A 13,201-nucleotide genomic window follows, 5' to 3' on the forward strand; every position below is an offset into this window, starting at 1 on the left:
GAGCTCCTGGCTTGGACGGACTCCGCGCCGCGCCCGGCCGGAGGTTTTCGTATAGTGGGGCTGCCGGCCGTTTTACAGGAGGCGCTTGGCTGCTCGGCCGCTCCAGGGCCCACCGCGCCAGTGCGGCGGAGCTCCCGGGAGCCGCTGCGCTGCCTCTGCGCCGTCCGGTTGTGGCAGGTGATGGCGAACTTACTCTCGATCTCGTTCCAGGCCACAATGAAGACAAACTTCTGCTTCTCCCGCTCGTGGAAGGCGTGAGGCCTCACGGCTACCCAGTCCGCCTCCAAGGTCTCTTCCAAGGCGAAGGTGCTCATGGTGAACCGACACCGCGACGCCCCTCGCTTCCCTCTCCTCTCACGGACGTCGCGAAGTCTCTGTTCCGGTCAAGATTGCCGGGTACCTAGTTACGGCCCAGCCTCAGCCATGTTAAAGGCCGGCATCGGAAACCCAAGCGGGCGGAAACCCAAGCAGGAAGGATGCCAGACTAGCCGAGGACCCGGAGAGCCGCGGTGGGAAGGCGGAGGCGCCAGAGACCCGCCGGTGGCTTCCACGGCCGTTGCTCCTGCTGCTCCTGCTGCTGCTGCTGCAGCGCGCGCGCGCGCGCTTTCCGCGCGCTCTGCTTTGTTGTCAGGAGTCTGGCGGCCGCAGAGTCTCCGGCACAGGTACTTGCAGGCGGTCACGTGGAGACGCCGGATCTGTTTACAAGCCACCGCGAGGCCGCTGTCCCGCCCCCTGCGCTGTTTGCCTTCCCCGCCTCTTCCCTGAGTCCGCAGGACAGGAGGAAGAGCGCGGCGCTTTTCTCCTTTGTCGGCCTTTTTTGCCTCCGGGATTTCAGGAGCGCCTCCGCGTCCCCCTTCGCTTTCTCCTCGAAAAGATTCGGATCCAAGCGCTCCTCGGCGGATTAGGGGAAGGCTGGGATCCTGCCAGAAAGGCGCCTTGAACCCACGCCCAAGTGCCGAAAAGGGCAGCGCTTTAGTGTCCCCGCTGAGAGGTTCGTAAGACCCTCTTACGGACAGTAGCCGCTCATGGCGAGTGTCGGGGGTGATACGGGAGGTGACAAGCTCAGCTTCGTTTGCAAACTGTTTCTTGCCTTTGACGTGAGTTCGCGTGTTTTGCTTTGGTTGTTACGGAAAGGAAATGAGTATCAGTAAAACCTGTATCAGTCGTAGCGGCTAGAGATAGTCGGAAAATACAAACCTGATTCGTGGGAGTCAGTCTTAATTTTGAGCCAGCCTTACCAAAGTTCTTTTTAGAAGCTATTTCCAAGGTACAATAGGTAGGTATCCCATTAGGCTTTCATATTTTTCTAAATTTCATTACTCAACATAGACCAGAAAACACACCCTATATATCACATCCAAATATATCACAATCTGAATACTTGATTCCAGTTCCTTTTAATAGAATTTATTTCTATTAAATTTTATTCTTTTCTATTAATTCTATTAATAATTAAAATAATTATAAATAATAGTTAATAAAAGTTCCAAAAGGGAGGAAGGAACAACTTGCTTTTTAAATAACTAAATATCTTTTGCCTAATCATTGTCTGATATCTTACTAGGCAGGTGGCTATTTATGAGCCTGAAAAATGTAGACTAAAGGGGTCCAATTTGACAGGTTGATGTATGAGTAAGAGTATTTGAAGCTAACATTCCTGACATTGTTTGGTTAATAAATAATTATCAGGAATTATTGTGGTTGTAATTAGGATAAAAAAAAATACTGAGCTAATACACATATGCCTGTCCCTCAAAGTAACAAATTGGTAAGTTACAGATTCTGTCACAGAATATTTTTGGTCCACTTTAAAACCCAAGGACCTTATTAGGAAATAACACCTTCAAATCAGGGTTTTCTGACATGAAGGCACCAAAACAACAACAACAACAATAATAAAATCCTAATAGTAGTTTTTCCAAGACTATTTTCCTGAAAAATATACAACTGAAATGAACCTAAATATAGTTATTGAGACATAAAGGGCATTAGTCTCTCTACAATTAAAATAACTGATGGTAAAATAATGGACTCTAATGGACTCTCCTGTACTGTGCATGTGTTTGGATGTTGTGATGTTATTTTGGTAGTTTTAGAAATATGAATTATTTAAAAAATATCCAAAAACAAATGTTTTCTGATAGATTCTTATTGGCTAGTTAATATTTAGATTAAATTTTGCAAGTTCCAAAGACAGAACTGGTGGAATTAGTGACAAGTATTATATGGCAAAATGGGTTTGAATAATGGAAAGATTCCCATCAGATTCCCATTCAGATGATAGGTAAGTTACATTCTGAGTAGGGAATATTTTTGTTGAAGGTTGACTAGGGCCTATGTATCTGTAGTTAGTAAGGCCCAAATAAAATATGAATATGATCATCACTGTATCCTCTCTTTGTCATTTCCTTCATTTATACATTTGTATTCAGTTTTCTATTAGCTGAATATTTCATAATTTCCATATTTTTAAAGCTATATACACTAAAGATAGTTTCAAAGGAGAGTAACATAAAATGAAACAATATAACTATTAAATGCATAGTCGAATGTTTGTCAACCTCAGCAATTTTAATATGGAGTTTAGGGAGTTGAAGTCCACCCATCTTAAAGTTGCTGAGATTGAGAAACACTGGTACAGGGTACATCAAGCTATATTTATAGTAAAGAAAAAAACAGAAGAACCTTGAAGTTGTGAGGGTCCTTAATATAAAATTGAATAGTGCAGTTTATATAATGTCTCATATAAAATGTAATAGAATAGACATACAATATCTATCCCAAAATAGCAAAAAAAAACAACCCCAAATACTTTAGCTTTCTAACTACAACTAGAACTTAAACCTCAAAACAGTAAATGAGGAACTGTGGGAGAAACCACAAGCCACATAATACATCAATCTTATATAATAGCTGCTGGGGTATTTTTCAAACAAATACATTTCATTCTTGTTATCTAAGATGGTAAGTGGGAACATTTTTTTAATATTTAAATTTTGTTGCTTTGCCTTGTTGATCTTTGATTTTAATAGAATTCTAAAAACTGTAGTTTGAATTATGCCTTGCCTGATAATATTGCACTTTCCATTGCAAAAGGATTTATATTTATTTCAGAAAAGTAAACAGGCAGGCTAATGGTAGACCATCGTTCATAGTTTATTAAATCTCATATATTTATTGAATCTCACATGTGGTAACTCCATAGAACTATAAGGTTATTTGCTTGATGATACATTTGAATCAAGATGACAGGTTAACATGGTATAATAGGAAAGTGACTAAATAGATTTAATGTGTATTTTACTATATGCTATCAGAGCAATAAATATATTTAATTATTGTTTTAATTTAAAATGTATGATGCCTAAAGAATTTTAAGGTCATCTATAAAAAAACTAGGACATATACAGTATATTGAACATATTAAACATTTAATATTGCTTCATTTCTGCATTTTTATACCCTAAGGTAGTAATGGAATACTTATTTTTAAAAATCAACCTGTTTCCTCCCTTCTTTTTTAAAAAAGAAATCTAGTCTAATAATGTGTTTTGCAAAGTCAGAAATTTTGCATTTTTTTTCATATGAGCTGCCATATAAATGATGTGTGAGTTGTCATACATTCTTGTTTATGACTTAAAGTTGCTTGATTGCAGGGAGCCTAAAATTTACATTCAGGATGTAACCCAGATGCATGTTATAGCATTTCTTAATTGTGGTTGTCAAATTAGTAATTTCTATGTTCTACCGATATACTCATAGAAGTTGTTTCTTTGAATTGTATAGCCTTCTTAACCAATGCTATAACATGAGCACTCCAGGTCAGGTCCTCCTTTATGGTAACACCCAGAAACCTAAAGCTGGCCACTCGCTCCATACAGTCTCCACTGATGATCTGATCTATTCCTCCTGTAATCTACTATAAGTTCCTTAGTCTTAGTTGTGTTGAGAACCAAATTATTGTCTCTGCACCACAAGAGCAACCGCTCCACCTCATCCCGGTAGGCACACTCATCCCCCTTGGAGATAAGCCCCACCACTGTTATATCATCCGCAAATTTAACAGTAACATTGCTGGGATGAGTGGGGGTGCAATCATAAGTGTAGAGAGTGTAAAGTATGGGGCTCAACACACAGCCCTGTGGGGAGCCCATATTAAGAATAAGGGCTGAAGAGATATAGTTGCCTAATCTAACCCTGTGAGAGTGGCCAGACAGGAAGTTCATAATCCAAAGGCAGATTGAATGTGAAAGTCCAAGAGTGATAAGTTTAGACACCAGTGTGTATGGAAGAATTGTGTTAAATGCAGAGCTAAAATCCCAAAGAGCATCCTTAGATAGGTCCCGCACTGCTCCAGATGAGTCAGACCAGTATGCCTATGGCATTTTTTTGCTCTGTATGCAAACTGGTGACTGTCAAGTGTGTATGGGAGGCAGGACACAATGTGCCTGCAGACCAGTTTTTCAAAACACTTCATGATAATAGCGATTAGTGCCACTGGTCTTTAATCACTGAGACTGTTAATAAAAGACTTCTTTGGTAATGGAACAATGATGGAGGTCTTCAGACAGGATGGAATAGTGGACTGGGATAGAGACCGATTAAAAGTCTTGGTAAAGATCCCATCCAACTGGTCTGCACAGTCTTTAAGCACCTGGCCAGAAATGCCGTCAGGTCCAGCAGTCTTTCTTGAGTTCACAGCTCTCAAGGTACTCCTCACCTCATGCTTCTCCACAGTGAGGGGAGGGCTGTGGTGGACTAGTGGCTATAGCACAGCTGCCTCTGATAGCTTGATAGCTTGCTGCCAAGTAAATAGCTATATTTATTTAGTAGTAAGCTCTAAAGATATTAGAAATTATTTTTGAGTAGGAACATGCTGGTTCTATTTATTTTGAAGATAGAGATACTCAAACAGCAGCTTCCATCTCATGTAAGATTCCAGAGCCTGGAAGGCTGCATGCAGTTTGATGTCAATGATCCTCTCATTTGTTTTCCTACATTTTTTGATCAATTGCTGTGGCAACTCCAGCCAGTTTTACTAGAAAATCTTCCTATGTATCCAAGAGATCATAGTGTGAGTTGCAAAATGACAGATGTTGCTGGGCCTTATTTTAAAAAAGGCCTTTAGGAAATCCTGCAGGACCTATAAGNAATCTTGGTTCTGTCCAGATCACTTGGGAAACAAGGAGACAGTTGTAGATTCTTGTGTATTCAGATATGTGTGTATGGGGTTCAACAACCTTACAGGACTCTATGCCTTCCTGTGAGTCTGTCATGAATCTTCACAAGTACCCAAACATTCTGTTCCTTTTGATATTGATTAGTAGAACCTGAGAGCATGATAGATAGCTGGGAGGGGAAATTAATAGAAGAAGGGAAAAACAGTTGACAGACTGGCAAAGAATTTAAAAAATATATGTTGGAAAGGAGAAGCTTTAAGTCTTGAAGAAAGTACGATTGCTGGCAACCTAACATGAAGATAATTGAATTGTTGGTTTCAGTCCTGAAAATTTATTGTTGGTTTTTAATACTGAGAATCATACTGGATAGTGATCTTGAAGTGGACTCATTATGTTACACTGCTGAATGATTGTGGGTTTGAGTAGAATCTGATTTCTCCTTATCTAACCAGGAGAAGAGTTGGTGAAGACCTGAAGACAAGGAAATGTGATTGAACATACTACGTTTTACCAGGCAGAGAGAATGCTTGTATTAGCCTGAAAGAGAGGATACTGGCCAGTATGTTTATGTTACTTTAAATAGAAAATGTTACAAAATAAACATATATACATACAGTAGATGTTAAGCCAATATTCTAGAACAGGGGTCCCCAACCCCCAGTCCATGGACATGCACCAGTCCCATGCCAGCAATCAGGCCACACAAACAAGTGAAGTCCCATCCGCGGGATGCAGGCAGCACGCAAAACCTGTGGTCCATGGAAAAACCTCTCTCTACGGAACCGGTCCCTGGTGCCCCAAAGGTTGGGGGCCACTGTTCTAGAATGCACAAATACCTAGGGAGATAATGCATTCAGTAGAGGGAAAAGGTTACTTCACAGTTCTTTTTAAAATTTGAGCCTTGGAGGGTATCTGTCCAGTAAAGAATGGAAAGTGGTTATCTAGCTGTAAATAACTCTTGTGAAGACAGGTCACAAATCCAGAATTAACTACTGTTTAGTTTCTTAATAAAGGGTAAAAAAGGAACTTTGTGCTATGTCTTGTTTCAAATCCTATGAAAATACAGAGGCCCCTTTTTATTTTTATGTATCTGTCTAAAATGGCAGGGTTGCACATACAAGTGTGCATTTCAGTACATATCTATGTGTGCATATGTATTTTGCAGTTCACTATCACATGTGGGCCACAAAACTGAAAAGTTGCCTACCTCTGTTTTAAGTTGAGTGACCTCTTTGTGTTTGGTTGTAACAGAGTAATATGGCTACATCTCTGGAATCAATCCCACCAGTTTACTTCTCTTAAAGCTACAGTATGTTTACTCATTTTAATCAAGAACATTTAATACCTAATTCATACAAAGATCTTCATTTGCTTTGGTTTTGGTAAATAAATACAAATCTTGCCTCAGGAGGACTTTTTCTTGCCAAGATAAAGGCTTGAATTCAGAGGGCACATCCAGACAACCAGTTTAATGTTCTGTTTTCCTCTCTGGGAACTGACACAAAATATGCCAGCATAAATTTGCTCTGTCCCCATTCAATTGATACCCCTGCTGGTGGGTAAAACAGCAACCAAGGATTTTATCTAATTTGGCTGGGTCTGAGAAAGGAGGCGAGTTCTAAATGATGACCAGAGCAGTAGCTAACCTCAGAACCAAGAAGCTCCTATCTACCTCATAAATCAACCTCAGTGCTTTCTCCTATAGTTCAGGTATTGAGGAGAATATTTTTTCAGTCATATTATTCCCTAGTACAGGGGTAGGCAACCTTGGCTCTTTTATGACTCGTGGACTTCAACTCCATGCTGGCTCAGGAATTCTGGGAGTTGAAATCCACGAGTCATAAAAGAGCCAAGGTTGCCTACCCCTGCCCTAGTATATGAGTGGCCTGTCAGGCATTATCCATGACAGCTGATCAGAGGAGAGGGAAAGCCATCACAAGAGCTGAGTGGATCCCACTCCTTGACCTCTTCTTGCCCACCAATACGGTACCAGCTGGAACTGGCCACAGAGAATGGAGGAGAATCACCACAAAACGGTGCCTCTTACTCCCAGTCTCCTGAATTAGTCCATGAGGATACTATTGAAAGCCACTGAAAGATCCAGGAGACCCAGGACAGTTGCACCACCACGTCCTGAGCCTTTCAGAGTCCAGCAGCAAGTATGACCAATGCCAAATTAGTGTTGTACTATGGCTTGAACTCAGATTGAAAAGGATCCAAATAATCTGCTTCACCCAGGGCCGTCTGAAGCTGTGTGCCAACTACCGTCTTAACAGTCTTTCCCCAATAGGGATGGACACAGGACAAAAGTTGTTTAATATAGCTGAAACCATTGAGTAGGCGTGCATTATGACCTCCGAGGTAAGTGGTACCATCCCATCCTGCAAAGAAGCATTAACAACCACTTGGTTCAGCCATATGCCATCTCCCATGACGCCCTAACCAACCAGTAGGGTCCAGAACACAGACGGCTTCTCACAGCTGCAAGGAAGGACCCTGTCCACACCCTCAAGTTCAACCATCTGAAACTCTTCTTGGATAACTGGGCTTAGATTGTCTCATGAAGTTGGCTGATATTGCGTATGAATTGGATTAAGAGGAAGATAATGTCATGCAGAGATGTTTGTCAAGAACTGGTTCAAAGTGAAATTAGGGAGACGTGGATATGCTAAAAAAAACACTACTGGTAGGAGAAGGGAATAACAAAACTGGGATAGGCAACCACAAGATGGCAGCAAAGAATTAAAGAAAAGTAAGATAAGATAAGATAACCTTTATTGTCATTTTTATACTGTGGGCACGATGGCACACATCAAAAATGAAATTTAGTTGCCCACTCTCAAAGTGAAAGACATACATGACACACACCTAAACATACTATGAACAACATATGTATAGACCCACATCCCTACATATACGTAGCAAATAAATATTAAATATTGTCCATCTTGAATATATAACGGAAGGAGGAAGCTTGAGAGTTCGCAAGGTTAATGCTGTATGGAATGAAACTGGCTGAATCTGGATGTTCTGCTTCGGATACCACAAAGCCTCCTCCCAGAAGGTAACAAGGAAAACAGGTCATGAAGAGGATGTACAGCAGCCCTACAAGGTCATTTTCTGGCAATAACTGTATCAGTTAATTCCTTCCCTAAATGCTCAGGGAACCTCTTAAGTAAAAAATTGTGGCACAAGAAGATAAAAGGTCCAAGTGACAGTAAACTATTTTGAAATGTAGCCATCATCTTCATGAGTGTCCACATAGCTTTTTCAACACGAGTAGCAACAAATAGGAAGTAACACTAAAATTAGCTGCAATGTATAAAGGATTCCAAACGCATTTGCTACTGGCCCAGTTGAGACAGAATCATTTTTCTAACTTTGATTCTGCCATTTTATACCAGAAGTTATCAAATTCTGGACCTCAGATACTCTGTGCATTGAATCATCTGTGTATTGAATCATTCTCTGGCTAGCTAATGTAATTAAGTAATTCTTATGAAAAAAACTTTTGAAGATATAATTATATTAGGTTGATAAGATGTATTAATGCCATTTCTTCTACTAATATTTATTTCTCTTTTTACAAGGTATGAAAAAATATCTTCCATGATGGCAGCTTTATAGGAAAACTGGTTTTGGATTCTTGTAGACAAGCTGTATTCAAGAACTGTTTAGCTTCTGGTGATTTAGCACAAAGAGCTTTTGTTCTATTTTTGGAAAAGGATTCCACAATGTGAACATTCAAGTTACTGTATTACATTTCATTGTGCAATAATAATATAAAATATATCTTTAAATTGAAACACTTAAATTAAAATGCTATTATTTTGTTCGGGGCTGATCAATTTGTCCAAGGATTCTCTCTCTGTCCAAAATATTACATTCTGAATTTTATATATTTTCCTGACTATCCAAAGGTGATTATTAATACATGCGATAAAAAACAAATCTGAGATTACTTGATCTTGAAAACTTTGACAATATTTCAATAATGCACTGGCTCACCCAAAATGTTAGCTCTCTCCACAACCTCTAAAAGTACTAGAAGCAATTTGCATCCAGTACTACAACATAACAGTCCTGTAAATTTTGAATTCCTTATGCACCATATTACTTGTTATAATATAGTATTATGCATAATTTTGCATAGTATTGAATGATGCCTATATTATTTCCTTAACACATATACAGGTATCAACTCATTATTTTCCTTTTTTACTTGGTTTTTTTTCACTTATCTTTTTTCTTCTTCACATATATGGATTTCTTTTTAATTGAATAATTTTAGGGTTCATAGTTGATTAGACATTTTATAAATAAGAATTCATATTTGTATTTAGTTACAAAATAGGTTTCTTGGAATTCAATCTCTGCCTCTAGTAAGTTTGTACTTAGTTACAAAATAGGTTTCTTAAAGTTCAATCTCTGCCTCTAGTAAGTTTGTTAACTAAATGCTTCCATTAACATGAAAAACGGTACACGTTTTTTTAGTTTTTAGCCTAATAAAGATACTGCCATACTTTGGAGGATTTTTTTTCTTATGACTTTGGCATGTTAGCTTTTTTATATAATAATTTCATAATATATTTTTTAAAATATATATACATATATCTTGTGATAAATAGTACCTCCAAAACTCTAGACAAATCGTAGTTAAAATACCCAAATGTGGCAAGTTTGATACTTTATATCATGGGTGGGCAATTAAGTTTTCCAAGAGGCCACATGAGAAACTGGCACTGTTGTGGAGGAGGGCTGTTGCTGCCCCCACCCGCCCTCTGTTGCTGCTGCAGCCCATGCCACAGGCCAGACAAGGGCCTGTGGGCCATAAAATGCTGAGGTGTGCACTATATTATATTTAGATTTATATAAAATAGGAAAGTATTATATTCATGCTTTGTACTAGTTTATTAGCCCTGTGCTAATTAAAAAAAGGGATATATCATTACCAAACAATAAGATAGTTATCTCAGTCGAATTTGAACGTAGTAGTTCAGAACAACTATTAGAAATATATCAGTAACCCACAACCTTATTTCTGGAGCTATTGTTCCATTTCTTTACCGACTTGACAACTCTTTATTCTTATTTGCCAGACATATCAAATATATTCACATGTCTTTGCCATGCAGGAACAGTGTGCAAAATATACAAGATGCAATGAATAAACAAGATCATCTCAAGCACTTATTGTTACAGTTTAGTTGAAAGAATTCTCAGGTTGCTAGGAATTACAGCATTGTTCTCTGTAGTGTTGTATTACAATTGAGTTACTCAATAACAGCCTTAACACAATAGTTAACCATGGTGTGTATTAGCAAGTACACATTTTATTTTAGTTTACTTAAATATAAACATTCTTAATTATTTTTGCCCAGAAAAGCTAATAAAGAAGGAGCACAACTGGCAATAAATTTTGTTTTATTAATTTTATTTGTCTATCTCAGAAGAGTGAACTGCTTAAACTATAAACACATAATTTTAGGAACATATCTTCTAAATCAAGAAGAGTATTTGTACATTTGCCCAAAGTACAGTATAGGAATCCTCTGCCCAAACAAGAGAAAAAAGCACCAAATCCACCTAAATGTAAAGCAAACAAGTAAGTTTAAAAAACATTATTGTATGAATAGGTTTTCCTGCTTGGCTTTCTGTATAGGCAACAGATGTTTAATCTGTCAGAGGATGGCTGACAAAACGTCAGAGACTCGAAATATAACTGCTTTTTTAAGGGTCTAGTACAGTGATGGCGAACCTTTTAGAGACCGAGTGCCCAAACTGCAACCCAAAACCCACTTATCGCCGGGTGCCAGGTGGGCGTGGCCCACTGGGTGGGTGTGGCTGTGGTCATGGCAGACTGGGTGGGTGTGGCCAAGGTGGGCATGTTCACCTCAATGTTGCTTGTGGGGAGGGACGCCTGTGAGGGCTGGGCAGGGTTGGGGGAGATCCAGGGCGTCTCTGGCAGGTGGGACGGTGGGCAGGAGGCTCGTCCTGCGGGGTGAGGCGAGGCAGGGCAGGGGTGCTATTGCTGCAGGGCAAGGGGCAGGGGCGGCGGCTGCCTGACACCATCGGCCCCCGCACAGAGGCCAGTGAGCGCATAGGGGCCAACAGTGTCCATCAGCAGTCACAGCCTGCTAGCCCCTCGACCGGCACACTCTGGGGCTCTACAGCCCGCCGCTAGCAGTTCAGAGAAGCTGCCTCTGAGCTGGACGGCTGGCCGACAGTTGAGGAAGCGATGCAGTGGGTTGTGCCCAGGAAAAGGAGAGCATGCGAGGCCAGAGGGATCGGACGGGGGGGAAGGAAACCAGCCATGCTGGGATGCATCCGGCCATGTGGAACCTCGCTGAGTTAGCGGCGGCTGGTTGAATAGGGACAGTTGCCATCTCCGGGGTATGGCGCGCGTGCCCACAGAGAGGGCTCTGAGTGCCGCCTCTGGCACGCGTGCCATAGGTTCGCCACCACTGGTCTAGTACATTGGTATTTTGCCAAACATTGCTCCACGTAAAAGCCCGTCCCCCAAGTTATATTAGCAACCCAGATGAAGCTAAATTATATCTAATCTAAAATGCACTCATGTTTTGCCTACAATCTTAAACCCTGGCTGTGGGAAGGAAATGTAACTGGATGCAATGTGACTTAAAAGCACAAATCTGGAACCAGCAACTGTTATTGAAGAAATAACCCTTTTATGTAATGGAATTTTCACAGCTGAAGGTTCCACAAGCATGATTATCTATGGAACCCCTGGCAGAAATGGCCAAACCTGTGTACTGGAGGGGTATGTCAGAGTAACTGAGAATCTGCAGGACTGTATTGTGCTTCTATGGAAATCTCAAAACTGCAACACTGGAAACAAAGGAAAGAAAATCACTATTTGGCCTTATACAGTTTCTAATTGCAATGAGCCAGCATAGCTTAAAAAACACTTTACTAGCTTAGCTACAGAATGTCTATCTGCTTTCTTTCAATTGGATGATCCTATTTAATAAAATAATCTCAATACAATCAAAGATGAGGAATCTTTCTTATGTGCATATAACCATGTTAGAAAAAAAGTAATGTTTGAAGTTATATTTTAATGTCTATGAATTACATTTGCCCGTATCATCTCTTCATTTAATATTGATTGTAATTTTTAATTGCTGCTAATTTAAGATACAGTTTTGGATTTGAATGACTGTTTCTTGAAAAGCTCTTTCAGCTGTTGTTCAGTTGTTGTTTCTTTCTGCTGTATCAGATCACCTTTGGTCACGTCCCAATCATCTGGCTTTGACAGTGAGGGACAATATGGTCGACCTGAAGCAGGTAACATATTCTCCCAGTACTCTTTTCTAGCCCTAAATACAAAACAAACAAAGCCAATTAGTGGTTTGTAACAGTTGCAATGTCTCAAAGTCAACTGACTGCCATTTATGACGTTCCCAGGGGGCTTTGGACAAACGAAGTTAGTGGGGGAAACCAAACTGTGATTCACTAAACAACCACAATGATTCACTTAATAGCCATGGCAAAAAAAGATTATAGAATTGAGCGCAACTCACTAACCACATCATTTAGTGACAAAATTTCTGATCCCAATTGTTGTAAGTTGAGTAGTAACGATATTTTAAATCAATTATTTTACTACCAAAATTAAAATTACACTTACCTTGCTCTAACCCAGGGTTTAGTATGCATACTCAAATCGCTCCCCCAGCTACCATGTTTTTCAGAAGCACGGGGTAAAAAGCCCTTTTCTGGGGCCAGCTCCTCAGCAATTGCTCTGATATGATATGGTTCAAATCCACAGCATCCACCAATATATCTGATCCCTAAATTGTAAGCTTCTCTTGCATATTTGTGAACATCCCATCGGGTTAAAATTCTTGGCTCCAAAGCTGTAATGACATGAATTTTTAAATATTCATTATAATAATTCAATTAATATTATGTACAGGGCTGATAAAAATTCAGCATTATCTTCAAGATATTTCTTTTAACCTGAACAAACCAAGTTAGGTAATTATGCATTTATTTAT

At 39.9% G+C, this 13,201-nt stretch overlaps 1 protein-coding gene and 1 long non-coding RNA gene across 2 annotated transcripts in view; one reads left to right on the forward strand and one right to left on the reverse strand.

Annotated features, from left to right (window-relative positions):
• The first annotated feature begins 802 nt into the window (after positions 1 to 802).
• LOC107287878 lies at positions 803 to 8,963 on the forward strand. Its single transcript, XR_001548884.1, has 3 exons — positions 803 to 1,097; positions 5,633 to 5,739; positions 8,771 to 8,963. It is a non-coding gene; the product is annotated as an uncharacterized LOC107287878 (long non-coding RNA).
• Positions 8,964 to 12,169: 3,206 nt separating this feature from the next.
• The window catches only part of LOC107287879 (betaine--homocysteine S-methyltransferase 1), an 11,868-nt gene continuing 10,836 nt past the window's right edge, over positions 12,170 to 13,201 (reverse strand). The window contains exons 7-8 of the mRNA XM_015816434.1: positions 12,832 to 13,060; positions 12,170 to 12,520 (exon numbers count right to left, since the gene is read on the reverse strand). Coding sequence (XP_015671920.1) covers positions 12,334 to 12,520; positions 12,832 to 13,060 — 416 coding nt within the window. The 3' untranslated portion in view covers positions 12,170 to 12,333. The remainder of the gene's footprint in view (positions 12,521 to 12,831; positions 13,061 to 13,201) is intronic.

Source organism: Protobothrops mucrosquamatus, unplaced genomic scaffold, assembly GCF_001527695.2.
Source record: "Protobothrops mucrosquamatus isolate PMUCROS unplaced genomic scaffold, P.Mucros_1.0 scaffold450, whole genome shotgun sequence".
Lineage (NCBI taxonomy): Eukaryota > Metazoa > Chordata > Lepidosauria > Squamata > Viperidae > Protobothrops > Protobothrops mucrosquamatus.